The 21226-nt window shown below is 35.9% G+C and overlaps 1 protein-coding gene across 1 annotated transcript in view; it reads left to right on the top strand.

Moving 5' to 3' along the window:
• The window catches only part of ANGPT1 (angiopoietin 1), a 147746-nt gene that overhangs the window by 49632 nt on the left and 76888 nt on the right, over positions 1 to 21226 (top strand). Inside the window, exons 2-3 of the mRNA XM_079300957.1 lie at positions 16826 to 16981; positions 17869 to 17990. Coding sequence (XP_079157083.1) covers positions 16826 to 16981; positions 17869 to 17990 — 278 coding nt within the window. The remainder of the gene's footprint in view (positions 1 to 16825; positions 16982 to 17868; positions 17991 to 21226) is intronic.

The following is a 21226-nucleotide window of genomic DNA, read 5'->3' as shown; positions in this document are numbered from 1 at the left end:
ATATAAAATTTGGCATCTTTGAGATTCCTGTAATGAAAGACTATTCTTAAAAATGTTCCTATACTTCTTCATATTTATAAGAGATACAATTTTGAGACTATATCCTATAGAGGAGTGTCTTGTAGGAATAAGACAGTGAACTTTTTGTAGCTTGACAAATACAATTTATAGGAAAGCAAATTGAATATTCTGTAGTCAATGCTATATATGCTATATAATGCTATAAATAGTTTTGTTTGGCACTGTTAGTTCTCTGTGCATTTGGCAACATTTGGCTGAAAATTACTTTTTTTTTTGGTTTTAGGTTGGCTACTTTAACAGTAGTTGGGTTTTCAACCATCATCTCTAAAACCATTAATCATATAACAGCTCCTGCCATGGCCTATTGGGAAGTATTAGTGAAATGACAGAATAAATGCTATTAATGCAGAATTGTTCTAGTGCCCAGGGTAAAGGAAATAGTAAACCACATTAGTAAAGCTGTACCCTCAACTTGTAAACCTGAAGGAATATCCTTGTAAAAGAGGTGAACTGAGAGGGCTAATTCTGGCAAATTTATTTGAGTGACTCACACAGTTTCCTTGTTAAGAAAAGTAAAGAAGTAGGGAAAAAAAAAATCTACTTTTTATAAATGCATTAAAACATAGTTTAGAGCTGCTCCTCCCTCTCTCCCATGGCACTAAGGGATACAATGAACCATCTATGAGATCTCTTAAAAGCAGAAATTCCTTCGAGTTACAATATTTTTTCTGTTTTCCCAGAATATAAAAGTGAAGAGCTGAATTATGCCAAATAACACAAAATGTCATTATTTTTAGCTCTGATTCAACAGAAGATTTACAGACAGATTAGTGGTCATCAAAGAAGTATTTGCATCTGTTGTTTATGTTATGACATCTGAGATCAAAGTTAGGCTTTAAATTTTAACTTTCTGTTTTGCAAGTGGATAATGAAACTGGAAAAAAAGCTGAAGATGTGAGGAGGGGAAAGTGATGGAGTATTACAAACTCTGAAGACAGTTTTGAAATGAAGGGGATGTGTGGGATGGAGCTGGTTTGGATCCACCAGCCTTCTGAACACTCTGCTCCTCATTCCCCAGATTAAGTACACATCGTGTGTGTGCCTGTGAATCATCCCAGCAATTGTAGAAACACTCCATGTTTAAACTGAGACCTGGACTGGCCTCAGGCTTTTCTGAATGTCCAGTGTGCTTAATTCTGTGTAGCCATGGTGATAAAACATTTCTGTGGCTGAACCTAACAAAGTTTCTACTGAGTTGCAGTGGCAGAAGCAAGTCCAGTGAAAACCCAACAGTGGAAATTAAGCCAAAATAAGGATTCTTTCTGAGGAGATGCTAAGGTTTTTTAAGTAAATATAAACCTTTGAATAGCTGATTTTAAGTAAGTTGAAAGTCTCTTTGAAGAGATAATTGATGTGCATTTCTACAGTCAAAGAAAGAACTACTACCTGCCTTGTAAAAGAGATCGTTAACAGGCAGAAAATCACCACAAAACCCCTACTTGAGCCACTGTCTTTAATGAGATCATGATTAGGCCTTTTATGCAGATAGCTAAGAATGAAAAAGGAGAAAGGTTCCTATGGTTTAACTGCACAACTCAGAAAATTAATGGTCAGGACATCTTGTCACAATCTGCTCACTTGTAAAATACCTCACAGGTCAGTGCAGTCAAAGGCATCTCCATTTATCAGATTTCAGGGAGTTTGATGAAATAATTTACTGTCTTCTCTTCAGTTCATATGGCCTGCTCCTGTACTGAGATCCCTATGAGAGCAGATCATGCAATAACAAATGCTCACAATTTCACCCATTGTACAAATGTTCCAATACTGTCATATACACACTTGATAATACTGTTCTATACATGTGTGAAAAGACAAACTGAGAAGTCCTTCAGTCCTTCCTCTTTTCCAAAGAACAGAAGTGATAAATTATATCAATTTGTCTCTGTCTGAAGTTGCCTGCCTATGGTAAGTGCTGGGCTTATGTGTAGACTGACATTGTCATCTTGGCATTATTTATGGCCCTTCTTGGGCACAGTTAAGTGAGTAGAAATTGAACAGAGACAAATGTCATTAACTATGAAACCCAAACAAACTTACCACAAATAATTTCTTTCCCTCAGCACTCATTTACATGTTACTGTTGGTATTACTTGGAAAGAGTGATGAAAAGGTAAAAAAGGTCTAAAGAGAAGGTTGACTTTAAGTTGGCATTGTCTTATGAAAATATTTCTAGTTACTGTGTAGACTTAGATTATCACAGAATGTTCTGTTCTCTTAACTGAACATCACGTTAGATTTGTGTGGATAAAAAAATATTTGGAGTATTTATTTATGTTGGAAAAACTGTATGAATTTAAATTTAATTTAATGAGCTAACTAGCTTGTCCTTTAATGGTATTAAAGTATCATTAAATCTGAGAATAAAATGCAATTTTAAACAAAATTAGGAGGACAGTTGAAATATCTAATTTAATGGAATTTTGCAAGTTAGCACAAATAAAGTATAACTGTCATGTTGTGCCATCAGTTCTGATGTTCTATTACAGGTTTCTCCTTTTTAAGTAAAATGGCCTTTCTAGCAGAAAGGCTGGCCTGTACTTTGAAATTCAATATATTTATCTCACACAATTTTCTGAGTAGAAACCATACTGTCTTATTTTTAAATTACCATAACTTCAAAATAATCTAAAATCAAGAGACAATAAAACATCTTGTTTGTGTTTATATCTTATTTTGCACAAAACTATTCTGGAATGATATTTATAGCAATTTAATTTTACTCATTTTTTTAATTAAATGATCATAGTCAAATAATGAATCATTCTCATACCTGAAGGTGGTCTACAAGGGAGCTGGAGAATGGCTCAGGAACTGTAGTGATAGGATGAGGAATGGCTTTAAATGGAAAAGGAGATGGATTGGATTGGATATCAGGAAGAAATTCTTTATGGTAAGGGTGGTGAAGCACTGGAACTGTGCTGTGGATGCCCCATCTCTCTGTGTTCAATGCCAAGGATGGATGGAGCTCTCAACAACCTGCTCTAGTGTGAGTGTTCCTACCCATGGCAGCAGAGGTGGAAGTAGATGGTCTTTAAGGTCCCTTCAAACATAAAACATTCTATGTTTCTATGATACATCATTAAGCAATCATTTTGCTGAGTTACCAAAGGGCAACTACTCACAGCATCCCAGAAATTATAAATTGAATAAAACTATTTGGTCATCTATTTCCTTTTATGAAAGCTCAGGATTATTTTCTAAAGTATATTCCTCCAACTACTGAATCTACCATAGCTAATTATATACTGTATATTCCATTTTTAGCATTCAGATCACTCTTCTCAATAAAAGCTTTGCAGTTCATGCACAAGTAGAATAGGCTTTAAGCATAAAAGAAATAAAATTAAATACCAATCTGATTAACTTTGCAGGTCTCAGAAAGCCAGTTTATATTAAAAATCCTTCTTTCCACAATGGCTTTGTGAACCATGTGCTAAAAGATGGGGATTATGGAGATCCATTGCAGCAAAGTATTTGAACATTCTTCAGCTGGTTTGGCTGATGTGCAGTGCAGTCTGTGCCAACACTCTCTGCTGTTTGTAAATATGTCAATGAAACACATCCACCACTGAGCTCCTCTTCATTTTTGTGACTGGTCATTTCAGTCTTTCACATGTCACTAATAATTTTTCTGAAGCTTCTTTACAATCAAAGGGCAAATTGGGCTGAAATTATGTTCTAATCAGGCATGGAAGAGTTCCATTAATATTTATGACAATACTTGTTTATTAACCAATAAAAAATAGCACTGAAATAAAAAACAACTGGTAGAAAACTATTTTTCTATAAGCAGTTATATGACTTATAACTTCAGCTTTCTGATTTTGATAGTTCACTCAGTGCTACCTTCTGAAATATGGTGTCAATATATTATTTTCAGAAAGATATTAGATCTGTCTTATGAAGAAAAATTACTGGGACAGCCCATGTTTTAGTTTATTATTTCAGAGGTGTATCAGAGACTCCTTATGAGACAACTTAGCAGCGGTGTAGAAAGCCCATAGAAGCCAGGAAGATGTAAGTTCTAACATCACTTGTTTTTTAGCCACTCCTTGTATTTCAATGTTCTTTATAGTAAGTTATTAAACAGGGACTCACACTCTTAATTTTAGTAGTGGATGAGTTATCAGTGTGAGCCTCCTTTTATACCTGATAAATTCATGGACCCATCTGTTGAACACAGTCTTTTCTGGCAGGATGGAAACGGAAGCTACTTCTTAGATATTACAGAGCCAACTGTCACATACATGAGTACAGTCACCACCAGGACAGTGGGGAATGGATTAAACCCTTGTTTCAACCTGTCTCATGAATAATCAGCTCCAACCACCAATAATCCAGAGTCTACATCCCTTCTGCACAACATAAATAGAAGCAGGATTATGAGTGAATCACATTCACAAATAACTAGGTGAATCCCTGATCTGCACTGAGTATGTGGGAGGTGATACAAGATTAAAAAACCAGACTATTTTTATCTTACATTTTTGTAATATTGAAAAATAAATATTTTGGGAATTTTGATAGTCCAGTTAGAGATATTTTGTTATACTTCCTGCAAAAAATCTGCTTTCACTCTTGAAGTGAAAAGCCAGTGCAATCATCGGGGGTAAAGGGGGACCTTGAAGTAACAGAGACTAACACAGATGTTAAAAGGAGTGTGAAGGAGAGGAAATAGAATCACATTTTCTAAACACTCAGCTGTATGTTTGGATAAGGGAATTTCATCTAGAGCAGGGTTTTGTAGTACATGTGAGATTCTTTTATCTATTTCTCTTTTGGTAAGTCGAAGAAGTCCTACCTAGAAAAATCATTCAGATGAGTCAAGCTACTGCAGTGTTCCAGCTGATCCTCTACTCACACATGCCACAGATTTGGGGATGACAATGAGGAAGATGCTTTTATGCCATGACTTTCTCTCATGTGGCAGTGGACTGCAGGTCTGCTTGGAATATCCTGTTTTTTGGGATGTCATGAAAGCAGAGATCTTGCTTCTTCCCAGCTGTGAAAGATCTGCTCTTGAATGGCAAAGAGGCAAAAAGATAAACTTCAAACAAAACCCCAACACCTGACCTTTCAGGAAGTTCAGTTCTCAACTGGAACTCTTATTTTACATAATCCTTTCTGTATTCTTCCTTTAAAGGAAAACATCTTTGTGGTGGCCTTGAAGTCCACTTGCAAAGAAAGAAGTGAAGTCCTGTTTTCCTACTTTTTGTCTTTACACTGACAAAAAAGAACAGTGACACAATTTCTGCTGTTATCACACAGAAATCCATTAAACATTCTACACATTCTGAAGACATTTACACCTCCCCTCCCATTTTCCTGCTGGGAATTTGTGGTAGAATGGTAATTTATTTCAAGTGGAACAGAAGCATTTCTGTTTTACTTTTCTTTTCATGTCTAGAAGTTAGAAGTTTAGTCCAAATATAATAATGGTTGATAATCCCTATGTCCACACCTGCACTAATGTCAGCAGCATACTTTTCACAAGAAAATAATCTTAAATAGCATGTTAATAGGTTTACAGTAAGGAAAAGCCCCAATGTTTGGTTTTAGAGCAGATTAGAATTGTAGCCAGCTAATAAAATTTTAAAAATAAAAGCATTCATATTGGCTTTGGGAAGACAATTTTACCTGTTCTGGAGCTGAAAGTTAAAAAAGAAAGCCTCAGGAATGAAACCCTGGGCAGACTGTGGGCACCTGCAAAACCTCCCTTGACTTTAATATGTCAGAATTCCAGACTTCCTGTGCCATCCTCTCTCCCTCCAAAAATGTGTTTCCTAAGCTCATATTATTTGACCAAATGGAAATTGAAAACACAGCATTACCTGAATGCAATGAATTGGATCCAAATGAGACAGGGGAATCAGGAGTTTCCTGACCTGCTGCCCACAGGTCTCTTGTATGGTTCAGTTGATTTTGTCACTCTTGGCCCCCCTATCAAATCAAACCTTCAGGCATGGCACAGAATTAGCCTGTTTCTGTCAGCATCAATACCAGGCATGGGGAACCTTTGTCCTGAAAAAGAGAATAGCGGTTTCAGAACATTTATTTTTCAGTGTTTTGATGGCTTATACTTAAATTTTTTGTGCTCTGGGCACAGGAGTTTGCAGGTGACATTGGAGTTCAGTTGTACCCTTCAGTAGCCAACAGAGTTTCTGTGGCTCCTCCAGGAGCAGCAGATATGACTTTGCCAGAGTCATAGTTAGAGCATTTCTTTAGTACCTGACAGGATTTTTTATGTCTTTCCAGTACTGAAGGATTTGCTGTGCTGCAAAGTTTTGAATACAGGGCACAAACTTTATTGCCAACTATTGGACAGGATGTATAATTATTACCATGGTTGCAATCTACAGCTCAGTGAAACAGCTGCCAAACTTTCCTTGGGATTCATGAACACTTTGTTCTGTACTATTATAGTACAAAGTGTGATAGATATGAGCATTATTGATGTCAATTCTTCTTTCAATCAAATAGCTGTAGTCATGGGAAATGTTATCCTAATTCCTATATGTTCTGCACATGTGGTTAAAATAATGACTTGAAAGTCTGCATTTATACAGCAACTACAAAGTCAGTAGAACAGATATATTTCCTTGCCCATGAGGGAGAGGAACAGCACCACATGGCTATCATTATGAAAATGAGATTGAAGTAAAATCCTGACTTGGAATACTTGAAAGTTTAAGAGTATCTATATTTGATTTTGAGCCCTGTACATTTCTTTTTCTGAAGAGTTACAGCATATTTGAAAGGCCTAGGATATTTTCCTTTTATTTAATAGTCCTGTTATTCTGATATGTTGGTTTATTCAATGTATTTTTATTACATTGTAAATGCTTCTGAGTTATTACTAAACCACCCTTCTGAGTGTGGTTTTACTTGGCAAGAAAACATTAGTCTTATTGTTATGCATGACCTACTTGGGATTTATTGTAAAATTAAAAGTATTGTAGAAGGAAGAACAAGAAAGCAAAACCAGTGACAAATGCTAAGAATTCATGTAATATCTGAGTGAAGTACAGACTTGCAATAACTGGTGTGTCTCGTCTTTGACTCGTGGCTCTGTGTTTTCACTCCATTAATCATGCCAGAAGCATTGTCACTTCCTACTTGTGAACTGTGAAGGTCTGTCAGGGCAAGGGCCTGTGCATGTTCCTGGATTACAAATCGGAAATGACTGTGATCAGTATCACTCTGGGCACAGGGACACTGCGTAGAAATCTGCAAACAAAAGTAGCAACTTAATCAGTGACAGAGTGAGCCTGACAGCCACCCTGCCACTTCACTGGGAATGCAGGAGCAGCAAGGGTGCCAGGACTCCTGGATCACCAGAAATATATTCATATTTAGATTATCTGAAGGACATATCAAAGACATGTGAACAGTTTCCTGCTACTAAAAAAAAAAAAATTAAAGCCATTCCTCTTCACTACTAGTATATGTCTAACTGTGGCCCTTAAGTATAACTTTTGCAAATATATGCTTGGTGGCTTAAAACCGGATGTATTTTCAAATTTCTGCATTCAAACTGCCCATCTCTTGTCTGACAATCCATTTCTAATACTTCTCAATGTTCCTCTATCATTTCTTATGTCTGTACTGCATGAGTGCTCAGGACAGACTTAGTAGCTCATCTATGAATTTATTTGTCCTATCTTTGTTAAGAACAACTAGAAACTATATCAGCCATAGAAAGAGAAACTACTGACAATGAGTTAGCAGACATGTAATTGAAGGTTGAAAGCCTCCCCACTTCAGCTCATGATTTCATGACTTACAAAAGAATGCATCACAATAACATTGTCTTCCAGGAAGAGCTGTGATTATGATAAACTGAAGTAGGAGAGAATATTCTTGCCAGGTCCTAGAAAAAAACATGGGGGAAAAAATACTTCTCCTAAAGTAGGGCTTTAGGACAGAGACTCTTCCATCATTCCTGTTCATTTGTTTCCTCTTTACAGTGACTAAATAGGAATATCTCCAAAAGTTTCTTATTTTCAGATTTTCCTTAAATTTAAACATTTGAAATGGCTTTTATTCTTCAGAGTTACATTAAAATAGAGATTTTCAATCCAGTTTTCTTGTTATTACTGCTGAGTTTGTGCTCAGTGCTAAGGACAGAGCTGCCAATTCTGCTCTTTATTGCAATTCCAGGATGGTTATTCCTTTAGCAGTTAATGGAAATAGAAATACTTATTCCCACTATATGAGCTCTCTCGAGAAACCCACAGTACAACATTTTTCATTGAGAGACTGTGGCATTCAAGAAGTAAACTCAGGGCAAGGATTTGATCCCTGTAATCATACCCATAATCTCATTCCAACAACTGGGGATGAAGGAGATTTTATTAGCACACATTTACTAAAAGGAAAAGTGATTGTTCTCTTTCAAAATCTCAAGAGGAGTGTAATGAAAAAAGGGACTAGAACTGTCTTTGTATTCTTTGGCTGCTCTCATATTTCCTATTAAAGAAGGTCTTATCTTTCTATACAATTATTAAAGCCATAAAAAGATATTTATCTTGAACCATGTAATTTCAGATAAACCAAGGCACTTTTATCTTATTAAGTTTCCTAGTCTTTTCTACAGGCTAATTTAAATACATGATATTTCATTATATTGTTTAGTGACTTTCAGTCATTTACAATACTACTTGCAAAACATTTTTTATAATCTATTTGGTGGAATTAACTCATCCTTATTTAATGTATACATTCAAGTATATGCATATATAATTATATACACGTGTACTGAATTTGAGACAGTTTCACTCTGAGATTTTTGCGTATTCTTCTGATTTTAATTGGAAGGAAATATTTGGCAAGCTGTATTTATGTATTTTAGTACACTGTTTTATATGTATGAAGGCAATCAGATCCATCAGCATGGGAAGAAACCAAATTTTTGAGGGCTGCACATATTTTGGTTGGTCCATCTCCCTGGTATGCATTTACACATCCATTATAATGCTGAGAATTATAAGTATGTCTGGAGGCACTTAGAGATTAATGGGTGTATATAGAATTTCAAGAATGGGATGAAAAGGTGTTAGAGTTTGTACTAGCAGTTAACTTTTTTATGGTGCTGTGGGAAATTGAAGCTCTTAGTTTACTACTACAGATATTTCTGGAAATTTCATTTATTTGCATGTATTATATGTATTTCTTAAAATTATAAAGTGATTCCAGCAGAGATGTATCAATTTTTTAATGCCTGGATTAAAACTAAGGTAAACATTGCCACATATGCAGAACATCTACCATTAAAGTGCTTGTGCCCAGATTGCTGTAATAAAAGTTGAGAATCATAAATACAGGCAAAATTTATAGGAAATAAATGAACATTGCTGCCTATATAGATTAAACCCCATAATTTAAGAGATATTATGTATACACTCATGTAAATCTGTGCACATAAATACTGTGTGTGAGAATATGTAAACTCTTGTCTAGATATTAATTCCTTATTGACTGAGGAAGTTCAGCAGATTTCAGGTTTTGGCCTCCCTGGGCTCTGCAGGAGAATGGATTTTAGAGCACATAGAGGTTTTGCTCTTTGCTATATGAAGTACCAGTGGACAAGATCATCTTTCTTCAGTATTAATTAGACTCATGGTGTTGAAGCCAAATGCTGAATGCAAGACATAAAGCATAACAAAATAATACTTGCCATTATTAGGCAAGGGAGGGGATAAGAAAAGGACTGGGTTCTTGATTAGAATGTTTGTATTCTTTGTAGTCTAGATAGGATTTTTATAAACATGTTTTGCTAAATAAGATATGTTGAGGAGTCTCATTTTCTCACAAATGCCTTGTCCACTCAGCTGTTCTAGCTTGTCAGAGGTTTCATCGATTCAGAAGCTGGTGGTGGAATTATCTGCTCTTAAGCAGACCATGAACCATTTTGCCCATGCAGATTTGTTCTGTTCCTATTTTTCCATGTGTTTTGAGGTAAAGTTAGCTGCATAAATGCTAACCGTGGACACACAGTGTTCCTGCACTTTATCAGTTTTTTTGAACAAAGCAAAACCCTACCACATTTCAGTCCTTACCAGGTGTGTATGAGACATCATAGGACAGGGAGTGCACAGTGAGATTTACATTTCCCATAATAATCAAACTTGAGAAAGCTTTCATTACTCCCTATTACCTAGGAAAAGATCTGACATAGGTTTCAGTTCTCCTCACCAGCAGGTGATTTATGATAGAAACACACACACAGAGGATGTGAACATGTAGTGTGCAGGTCATGAGTTCTGGTTAGTGCTAGAAGATTGATGGGATGCTTAGAGTGGATGTTTTGTTGATATCTCTGGGATGAAAGTAAAAATAAGTAAGGAAGTTGTTTTATGGACCAGAAGATGGCCTTGAATTCCTGCAGGTCCAAGTGTACTGAAATTGCTGGGGATTCAGTGCATCTAAACTTATGATTTATGCCATCGAAATTTCCAATTTAAGCTTTTGAAAAGGATTAAAAATTGAGACTTTGTTGATGGTTGATATGATGCACTGGGTCTTTAGCTATCTTTGTGACTTCTTATCAGATTAATGAAAGACAGAATGGTAATCTGCAACTTGCACAGGAAAGAGAAAAATGGTAATAAAAAAGAATTTGTGATCTTTTCATCAGGAAGGTCCTGAGACAGAACAGAAGAGCTGAAGCAGAGTACATGGCAATGAATAAAGAGATTCAGCTTCTGTGAGATAGATAGAAATATATATACATATATATATATATAATATGAAATAAAGAAACTTGCTGAAAGACTAAAGCACATAATACCATTTAGTCTTAGTTTCACAATCTTTCTCTGAAAAGTGTGGCCATATGTCATTGTGATAAGTGTCAGAAATCAAGCAGAATTAAAAATAGGTTAAGTAGTTAAATCATTATACTATCTCCCATAACACATATAGATTCCAAACTATATTCCAGCTTCTCAGGATCATTGAAAGTTTAGATACAAGCTGGCAGAGCAATAAAGCAACCAGAACTCTTTATGCAGTGTAAGATTACATTTTTCAAGAACCACATGCAATGCAGTAAGGAGATATTTCAGTGGAACTAATTTAGGTTATGTCATATGTGCATAAGCTAGGGAGGAGCCAAAAGGTGTTTAAATATTCTTCTGCACAGAAGTTGTTCCAAAATTAGTGTTTCTGAAAAGTAGACCTCACCAAAAGTGTATTTTCTAAAGAAAACTAATTAGTTCCACACTTTAATAGAAAAATATTTTTTTAAAATCTCCACAGATGTTAATGTGTTTAGGTTGATATGACAGATTTTATGCATTTTTCATAACTATGTCTTTCCTTTCATAACTATATCTTCCCAGTGTATATTGAGGATGGTTCATATTTTCAGTCAACTGTAAAACCAAACAAATTTAGTTTATAGAATGAAATGGTTTAGAAAATTATCAAGAAAGAAAAATATCATTCATGCAGTAACAAAATTTATAAATGTTGACATTCAACAAGATAATTATTTGAACCAGAAATAATACTAATCAGTAGAAAATGAGAACATATTGTTATGATTAAATATTATCAGAAGTTTCCTTGTGGGACCCATTTAATCATGTTTGATGTGATTCTCACTTATGCTGCTTGTTGGCTTTATTAAGGCTTAAGGTTAAAAAATAAGTTGTATGAACAAATATTCACACAAAAATAATTGAAATTTATTCCTAAATATTTTGTATGCTTTTGTAGAAGAGGTAATTAGTGGCATTTCAAGTGACAAATTTCATTCATATTGACTTTTGGGTTTTAGGTCTAAGAAATGGCTAAGCTTTTAGAATGACATAAAGTTTCAAAAACAAATTGGAAATATTTCTTGCCACATATTTAATAAGGAACTAAAATTCATATTTGAATATTATGCTATTATATTATGCTGGGGATGTCTTTAAGTATCTTGAAGCAAAGAACCATATATTGCCCATATCTTTTATTTCTATTCATAATAAAATATAGTAATGAATAAAAAGAAATACTTCCCCCTTCCAGTTTCCTAAGATTTTAGTGGGATGCCACACATCATATTCTTCTTCCATTATTATCTGTTACCACCTTTTACGTGTTATATATTTTACTGAATAACATAAAATGGTACAAAAATGCCAAGACACCACTGACACAAACTTGGATATCCACAAATTGCTTGATTTCTTAGGGGTTGCAGTTTTGAAAGTAGCCTAATATAAGTAACTTGAGTTTAAGAAATTTCTGCCAGTTTATAATTGCAGAGCTGGGTCATGAAATAATTTCTCAGATGCTCTGGAGGCTGCTATCCTATGGAGGAATGTTCATACATTCAGAAACTTCCTCAATGAATGTCCTAATTTGATCGATTTGTTCTATCCAGAACATTCCGTTTTTTGATATCATTATCTGTGGCTTGCTTTTCTTGGTTTGTTTGTTCGGTTTGGTTTTTTTTCTTTAATTTTTGTGGTTTTAATTGAGGACATTCCTCTGTTTTCTTGACTTCTTCAAAAAGTCTCATTAGGAGATGAGTCTTCCAAACCTCTTCTCAGTTCAAGGGAGATTTTACTATAGAGTTTGATTCCAAATATTGAGCCTGCGAGCTTGGGTCTGAAGCATAGCCTATGAATAATTAAATCAATATAAGTAGAAAGACCTGGAAAATTACATAATTTGTCTGGTCTTTACCTGAAGTGCTCTCCACAGCAATGGGCTTTTCACAGTTTGCTGTCAGAAAAATCCCTACCAGTATTTTATTGTCTGTACTGTTACAAAACTTTTCATCTAATTTGCAAAAACAAAACTTCTGATCCTGAAACTTCATGAATGTGGGAAACAGGTTATTCACTCTCCCTTTGCATTTTTGTGTTAGTCCAGTAAGTGATATTCTTGTTAGCCTTCCTATCAATATAAGAATTTCCAAGTATTTCAATTTTTTATATTTATGACTCTTCATCTTCTGTACACTTTTTCAAATAATGTACATCTTTCTTGAATTGCAACACACAGAACTGAAAACAAAACTGCTGCAGACACCATACTGATGTGAATGCAGCAGAAAGATTACTTCATGCATTTTGGAAAATCTTCTGACAAAATGTTGTCTTGTTATCTGAAGAGTAAAACCTGTTTGATTTGGGGCTTTGGTTTGTTTGTTTTTTAGCTAGCTGAAAGGTTCCTCTACATTTATAACATACTTTTATTTCACTGAAGGTTTCTATAAACCCAAGCTCAGCCTCCATGAGGACAAGTGTCATTAGTGTATTGGAAATCAACCAGACAAGAAATCTCAGTATCACTCAGCTGGGGCTGAATCAAGCAGTGTTCAGTCGTTGTGTGAGGAGAATGCAGCTGTGGCTTCACTGGTCACAGTGGAATTGCATCTATTGAATTATGACTTATAGCCAGACTGTAAACATATGATATGCCAAAGATTCAGACATTCAAGGAATCAAGGATTTAAGGAAAAGTATCATTTATGTGTTTGGAACATTTGGTTTGGAAAGAAACAGTCCAAAGTTTCAGTTCAGAAATGAACATTCATTCCCTGCAAGTCATTGTTTGTTTCTCCATCAGGAACAGAATTTGGAAAATCACATTATTGTGATTGGGTGTTGAGATATAAAAAATATCTAAGCAAGTCAAAATTATGAGTTGCAATATTACAGAAACATGAAAAAGCAAAACCAAGCATATAATAATTGTGCCAGTACCATGCTAATATTTACTTTTAGTAATATGCAACTGAAAAACTGACAGGCTTATTTTCTTGTTGCCTTAAGGCTAGAAATCTGGGTACATTGAATTAAAAAAAAAAAAAAAAGGAATACAGTTTTTACACCCAGCTTTTCTCATAAGTGTTTGTTTGAATACATATGGAGTTTGTGGATTTGTTATCTGGTTCCTCTTAGAATTGAAACCCAAAAATAAATTTCATAACCAATGTATTTCATAACCAGTATATTTCATAACCAATGGTTTTGTGAAAGCCCCATATAACACATATCCCAACGTGCCTTTCTATGAGTCCAATTTGTGCAGCAGTCACTTAAAGTTCTCACTTCAGCTTGTTTTCATAAATTTACTGAAGTTATGACCCTGTATCATCATAATGTAGGTAATCTGGTAAGGTTGTTTCAAAAGTGGTACAGATTAGAGTTTTAACGTTTATAAATGATCAAATCACTGCCTTTATGTGCCCTCCATGTTCATTGTGCTTGATTCCCAGTAATCATATACCAACAGAAATTGTGCAAGCACTGTTGTTTTCTACTCATTGGAATTGTAATACATGAAGCTTGTATCATTGTAAGTTTACCATTTTATCAATTTTTCCTCATTGATAAATAGTTAATAGTTAGAATATATTTTTAAATAAATGCAATATTGGCTTTTTACATGAATAAAAGAACTTTTCTAGTGATAACATCTTTCCTAACCCCTTTCTGCTTCTTCAAAACTCAAAGAAATTCTAAGGTATTCTATATATTTCTACTTCCTGCTTATTCCCACTAAGGCTGTTTGTGTGTTTATAAAACACAAATCACATCAAATGTCATTTTTTTATCTCACTCCCTGCGGCAATTTGTCACTGTGGGGAGATATGACCTTCCCTCAAACAGAAAAATAAAGAAGAATTGAACTTTCATTGGTTGGGTTAGATTGCAGTGGAGCATTACTAGCATGTTTGCACTATTGCTATGTTTTTAAGGCATGACACAAAACTGCTCTTACAAAATAACACTGGACATTGTCTTTCTATATTTCCAAATGATGTGCAGTCTGTGGTTGGAGGAGAACAGTCTATTGTCACTTTAGCTTGTAGTCTTGTTGTAAGGCACTGTATGAAAACATCTTCTGGATATCATGCCAATTCTTAACATATAGTTGTTACTTGGAATCAACATTATTTAATCAAAGGAAAAGCTCTAATTTTATTTATAAGCTGTCTGCCACAAACACTTATCATTACATAGACCCTAAATTACAGCTTCCATTTTAATAGTTCTTTTAGTGTTTGGGTGGTTTCTATGGGGGTTGTTCACTAGACATTTTCCAGAAAAGGCTAGATACTTCTAATATATAATCCTCTGGAATGTTTATTAACCAATAACACTGAACATTTTGACAGTTTTATTTTTGAGAATGTTACAATGTTCTTATGCATCCCGCTGGTAATTCAGCATTACCCACAACTCCTCTGCAATGTAATGAGTCTTACTGAAAGCAGATGCAGCCAAATTAATAACAAGGACATCAGTTTACTGTGGAAGCACATATAGTTGGAGGGGTGAGATGAGAGGAAAAGAATGCAGAAGATAATTCTGTTTCACTTTTGCAAAGAAAGTAGCTGAAATAAGTAGATATAGTAAATTAAGGACTTGTTAATTCAGAGTCTCCAGAGGAATTGAACTTAATTTGATTATAGGATGAAGGAATTCTAGAAAATTACTTAAACTCCTAAATGTTCTTTAATTTGTTTCTGTGAATAGGTTTCCACGTGTCAAATCTTCTGTGAGGCCACCCTGCAAGGATCCTTTTGTCACCTAGTAAATAGATGCTATTGCTCTTAACTAATCACAAAGAAAGCTCAGTTCATATGCTTAATACAAGGCCTCCAGAGAAGGGAAGACTTCAGGTGAAATTCCATGCTTGGTCATAATGCACCTGGTAAATTGTTGGCTTCCTGCAATAAAAATAATAGGTGAAATCTTGGCCTATGGAAGCCAATGGGAATTTTGGCATTGATTTTAGCAGGACCAGTATTGCAACCAATAAATCTACAGAGCAAACTAAAAGAAGTAGGTGAAGGGAGGAAGGAAGGGGAATTAATGTAACAAAGCCCCTATATTATTTCAGACCTTGTTCAACCCTCCTTTGCCTGAGTGAACAGCTCTTGATACTCCAGAGATGTGCTCACAGAAACTATTGGGGTGGTATTCTGAACCAAATATTTACAAAAGCATTTAATGAGTAATTCTGAAACAGGAAAATCAGCTCTGTTGTTATAATGAGTCAGTCTCTCATTCAATCTGAGGCTGTCTTAGGGGTGAATAACCAAGGGCAATTGCCAAAGACTGGATACCATGGGGACAGTGTTAGACAGGAATAATTAAAAGTATGAGTTATACAATGTGCATCAATCTATGGTTGTGTTCTTGCTAGTCAAAACTGCTGTAGCTCACACAGATGCAATCACAATCACAGTGCCCTCTGTAATGTGATTAAAGTAACAGGCAAAGAAAATTACTTAAAAATATTAATTTATTTTTGTATTTATATCCCTATCTGTGGGTATTTTATTTATATGTGAAAACATCTAGTTTCTGATTTCTGATATGGAATAAATGCATATATAAGTTATGATGTCCACATAAAAGTTATGATGTCCAAATAGGGTTTGATGGTTTCCTTTGGTGTGCTTCGCTCTTTTAGGGTTTAATTTTGAAGGTGCTGTGATATCTCCATGACAGATGCTCACTGCAACCTTGACACAAATAAAGGCAGGGCCTGCTCCAGCTCATGCCAGCAGTCCATGATACTTGGAAAAATCTTGGGACTCTGACTGAAAGGGGAAGATAGTCAGATCCCTACTCCAGTGGTCATATGGTCAACTGAGACTTGGGATCCCCCTGAAAACATTAAAATTTCTGCTTTCGACAATAATGCCAGCTATGCACCCATTATGACACCAGAATGCCTAAACAGGTTAAAATACTACAAAGCTACAACCTTTTCTCTTTTACAGCTTGAGAACTACATTGTGGAAAACATGAAATCAGAGATGGTGCAGCTGCAGCAGAATGCTGTGCAGAACCACACGGCCACCATGCTCGAGATAGGGACCAGCCTCCTCAGCCAGACAGCAGAGCAGACCAGGAAACTCACGGATGTTGAAACCCAGGTATGTTCCCAGCATGGTTACAAAAAGCTGTTAATTGCAGAGAACATTTCCCAAACTCTTTCCTTTCTAATGCATTACCACACAAAACATTTCAACACAGGGGTCCAGGAAACACACTTTGTTTCTTGGTAATAATGGCATTGATGATTGACCCTTGTTATGTTGTTCGTTTTGGTTTCATTTGGTTAGTACATTTAGCTCTGTGTGTGCAACAAAGGTAGGACTGCCCAGGAAACTAGATCAGCATTTGACTTTCAATAAACAGCTACCTATTGTCAATGATGCAAGTGTCAGGCTAAATAATGAGTAACAGGTTAAACCATAGCTTTTGATCTTCATTGTTGCTGTATATCAATCATTTCCCATTTTTTAAAGCTCTGTAGGACAACATAAAAGGACAGTTCATATTGCTCTGCAAATGTCAACGATTTCAAATGAAAATAAGCCACTGAGCTGCCAACACCACAAAAGAGAGAATGCAGGAGAAAGCTAAAGTAGGAGCTCTATTTACAAAATAGCAGATGCAACACATTGACTTCATTCCAACTAGTCTTGCACTTTTCTGGTTTAAGCATGCTTTGTAGGAATGCATGTTTGAGGCATGTCTCTTGTTCTTTCCATTGAAATGAAGCTTATTTGGCAGTCACCTTGCCTTTCTCTGCTGATCTACTACTATTCTACAGTAAACAGAGTGCCAGAATATCAGCTGGTACATATCAGTGTAGCTTGATTGAGTTCATCTGCATCAGCTGAGCAGCCGAGGTTAAAAAAGGATTTAGAAACAATTTCTGACAAATCATCAAATCAGAATGAAATGGTTATGCTATGCTGCTAAAACAAAATATTCAGGACAGTATAAACATTAATGCTTTGAATTTATCCTTAAGGTGCTAAATCAAACATCCAGACTTGAAATTCAGCTACTGGAAAATTCCCTGTCAACGTACAAACTAGAAAAGCAGCTGCTACAACAGACACATGAAATTCTAAAAATTCATGAGAAGAACAGGTAAGAGTGAGTGATTGGTCTCTTTCTCTGTTCATTAGAATGTGGTTTGTGTACACTTTGTTTCAAGCCATTGATAAAAGGAGCAAATATAGTAAGTGGACAACATAGGTAATATTTGTGTAGTGTCTAAAATACCTGGGGTGTGAATTTACACTATTTTATGTCCTGTATGATAAACGTAAACTGATTTTTACCACTTTTTTAATGTTAACTGTAAATTTACCTCTTACTCTGTTTCATGACAACTTAGTCATATGACCACAATTCCTGCAAATTAGCAGCATAGGGATAACATTTAAGAGTGTTTTCAAGAAAAAAAATACTAATATTAAATTATGAGATCTTCAATGACCTTAAAGTACATCATAAACAGAAAATCTTCATTATTTCATCTTTCTAATTTTAATGAATTCAAAGATAAGGCACATTCTCCCCCTCCTTTTGTGCTCAATTATGTTAGCAAATATCTATTAGCATACTTGTAGCTATACTCCATTTTAAGAAGTCACTGGTAAACATTTGGGTTTTATGTTTAAGCTGATGAAAAAACATTTATCAACACAACTTTTTAAGCAGTAAATTGAGAGCTAGGAAGCAATTCCAGTGTTGCCTTTCTGTGACAGAGGGACTCAGCATCTGAAGTCACTGGGCTTAGCAATTTAATATGTCAGAGAGCATGTGTGGTGAGCTGACCTTGTCTGGGATGCCAGACGCCCACCCAGACACTCTCTCACACCCCCTCATCATCAAAACAGGGAGAAAATATGATTAAAAACTCGTGGTTGAGATAAAGACAGGGAGATCACTCACCAGTTACTGTCATGGGCAAAACAGCCTTATTTACTGCCAATTAATAACAGTGTAGGATGGTGAGAAAGAGAAACAAACCCACAAAGACCTTTCACCTCTACCTCCCCTTCTTCCCAGGGTTAATTTCACTCCTGATTCTTCTGTATGCCCTCTGAGCAGTACAAGGGATGAGGAATTGGGGCTGTTGACGGTGCACAACACTTTGCCTCGCCTTCTTCCTCGTGTTTTTTTCCAGTCTCCAGCTTGTTTTTTTCCCACAGGCTTGAGTACTTCAGGGTGAGAATGCTCCACATGAGCTCTCCACAGGTGTCACCTTCCTTCCAGACATATCTGCCCCAGTGTAGGGTCCTCCATGGGAAATATCTGCTGCACCATGGTCAGTGCCACAGGCTGCAGGGCTGTGTCTGCTCCAGTGCCTTGTTCCTTCCCCTTCTCTGACCTTGGTCTGCAGCACTGATTCTCTCCCTTTTTCCACTCCTCACACTGTACAGCTGTAGCCAGCTGTGCCCAGCACGGGTCAGCTCTGGCCTTTCCTCACAGGCACTGGCAGTGGGGAAAGCTGCTCCCCTTCCATTGCCCTGTGTACCAGAGCCCTGTGCCTCTGCAATGCACAGGGGTGAGCAGCCAGGGCAGGCAGGGCTCTGACTCCTCAGCCTCACTCAGCCCCCTTCTAGAAGGAACAGCAGTCAGGGCAGTCTAGGACTGAGCTTTCTATTTCCTCTGTCTACATTTGATATTGAAATGAGGCAAAGAGTTTTTAGGACAAGGCAGACATTGAAGTATGTGATACAAGCTGCAGAGGACTGTTTTAACTGAGATCAGTCAGTCTTCCAAGGACAGCAGTGTGACCCCATGCTGCTGGACAGGAATCAGCAGCTGAGGCAGAAAAACCTTGCCCAGGGTTATGCATAAGGCAGACCAGCACCATGGAGGGCAAGAGGCTTCAGGGTAAAGAAGGCAAAATGCAATTATAACATAGGAAATATTGCTATGAAGAAATGTGTTTGTTAAATGTGTCTAGTTGCAAAGCTGGTTGAATAATAGGTCATTATTGATACTGATTATAAAAAACAATTTAATGTGTTTAATCTAAAAACTATTTGTAACCAGTAATTCCAGCAAATGTTATTCTGAAGAAATTGTATTACATTGAAAGCTCTTGAACTCCACATATGTCCCTTAACCAAATAGAAATGTGAATAAATTAGTATGGGATTAATTTTGTCTTCAGCAATCTCAAAAATAAGTAATTCACCTACACTGCTTGTATGGGGTCTCTCTGTAATCCACAGATGGGATAGGCAGGGGGAAGTTCATTCTACATGTTTTACAAATTTATTTCAAAATTGACTTAATTCAAGCATTATTTGAATATCAATATAAGACCTATATAATATATAAGTACTTGTGCTTTTATCTGCTGCAATATGGTTAGCAACAAAATTTTGTTGGCTGCTTAAGAGACTGCATTTTATATACTTAATCATTTGGATTTGTTTATTTATTTACCATAGGAATGAATCAGAGTAAAAAGCCTTCATGTCAGTAAACAAATAAGCCCTACTTGAATTGACCTTTGACTTGGCTGACATTATGATAAAATGGTTTTTGAAAAGTCAGAAGAAACAGAGAGTGTTTTAAAAGCACATTTTTGTTGTTTGTCTCAGAGGTATAGGTATTTGTGGATAGATGGCAAAGCATGCAGAATTTCACCTTGTAGCACCTTGAGGACCTGGCATACATTGTGTGGGTTCTTTTAAAGTCTCCTCGCATCTGATAAAATTAGGGAGGAGGTAGTGTTAGAATTACACTAAAATATGGATTTTTTCTGGTATTATCATCTACTCCTCACAAAGAACTGTCTAGTCTTGGCCTTGCAGGTTCTAAACTTGAAATTAATTGTGGGTGTCAGGTTGACTGTGGGACAAATCTTGGTGATCTCAGCAGATACCAGGCTTCTGGACATGCCAATGATGCTTGCTTAAATTTAAACAATATTTGAAGATTACTCATCAGGCTGTGTTTAGTTGCTATTTGTAGTTAGGTACTCATAATCCCTCTCCATATCACTTTCACACCAATAAATAGAGAAAACTCCTTTTATCCACGTTACATACATGGACTCTAAGCTATTTTGGAAAGTTTCTTTCTTTTGCACAGTTTACAGCACAGTGGGAGCTATTGTCTTTGCAAAAACAATCAAAAGAGATAGTGTACTGTGGGCTGGTAAATTCTTTCTCTGTGCTAAAATTTCCTATATATAAAATAAAAATTAAGATATTAATCACATTCATAGAACTGAATTGTGGAAGAAAGTAATCCAAATTCTTATAGTAACAATAACTGATCATTGATATACTACAGTAACTTGCATATTATCCTTAAATAAAACTAACACTTCACATTAACAAGAGAGCAGTACATGT

This window comes from Erithacus rubecula (assembly GCF_903797595.1).
Source record: "Erithacus rubecula genome assembly, chromosome: 3".
In the NCBI taxonomy this organism is placed as follows: domain Eukaryota; kingdom Metazoa; phylum Chordata; class Aves; order Passeriformes; family Muscicapidae; genus Erithacus; species Erithacus rubecula.
Note: the sequence above shows the minus strand (reverse complement) of the source record. Positions and strands in the feature narration are given on the sequence as shown.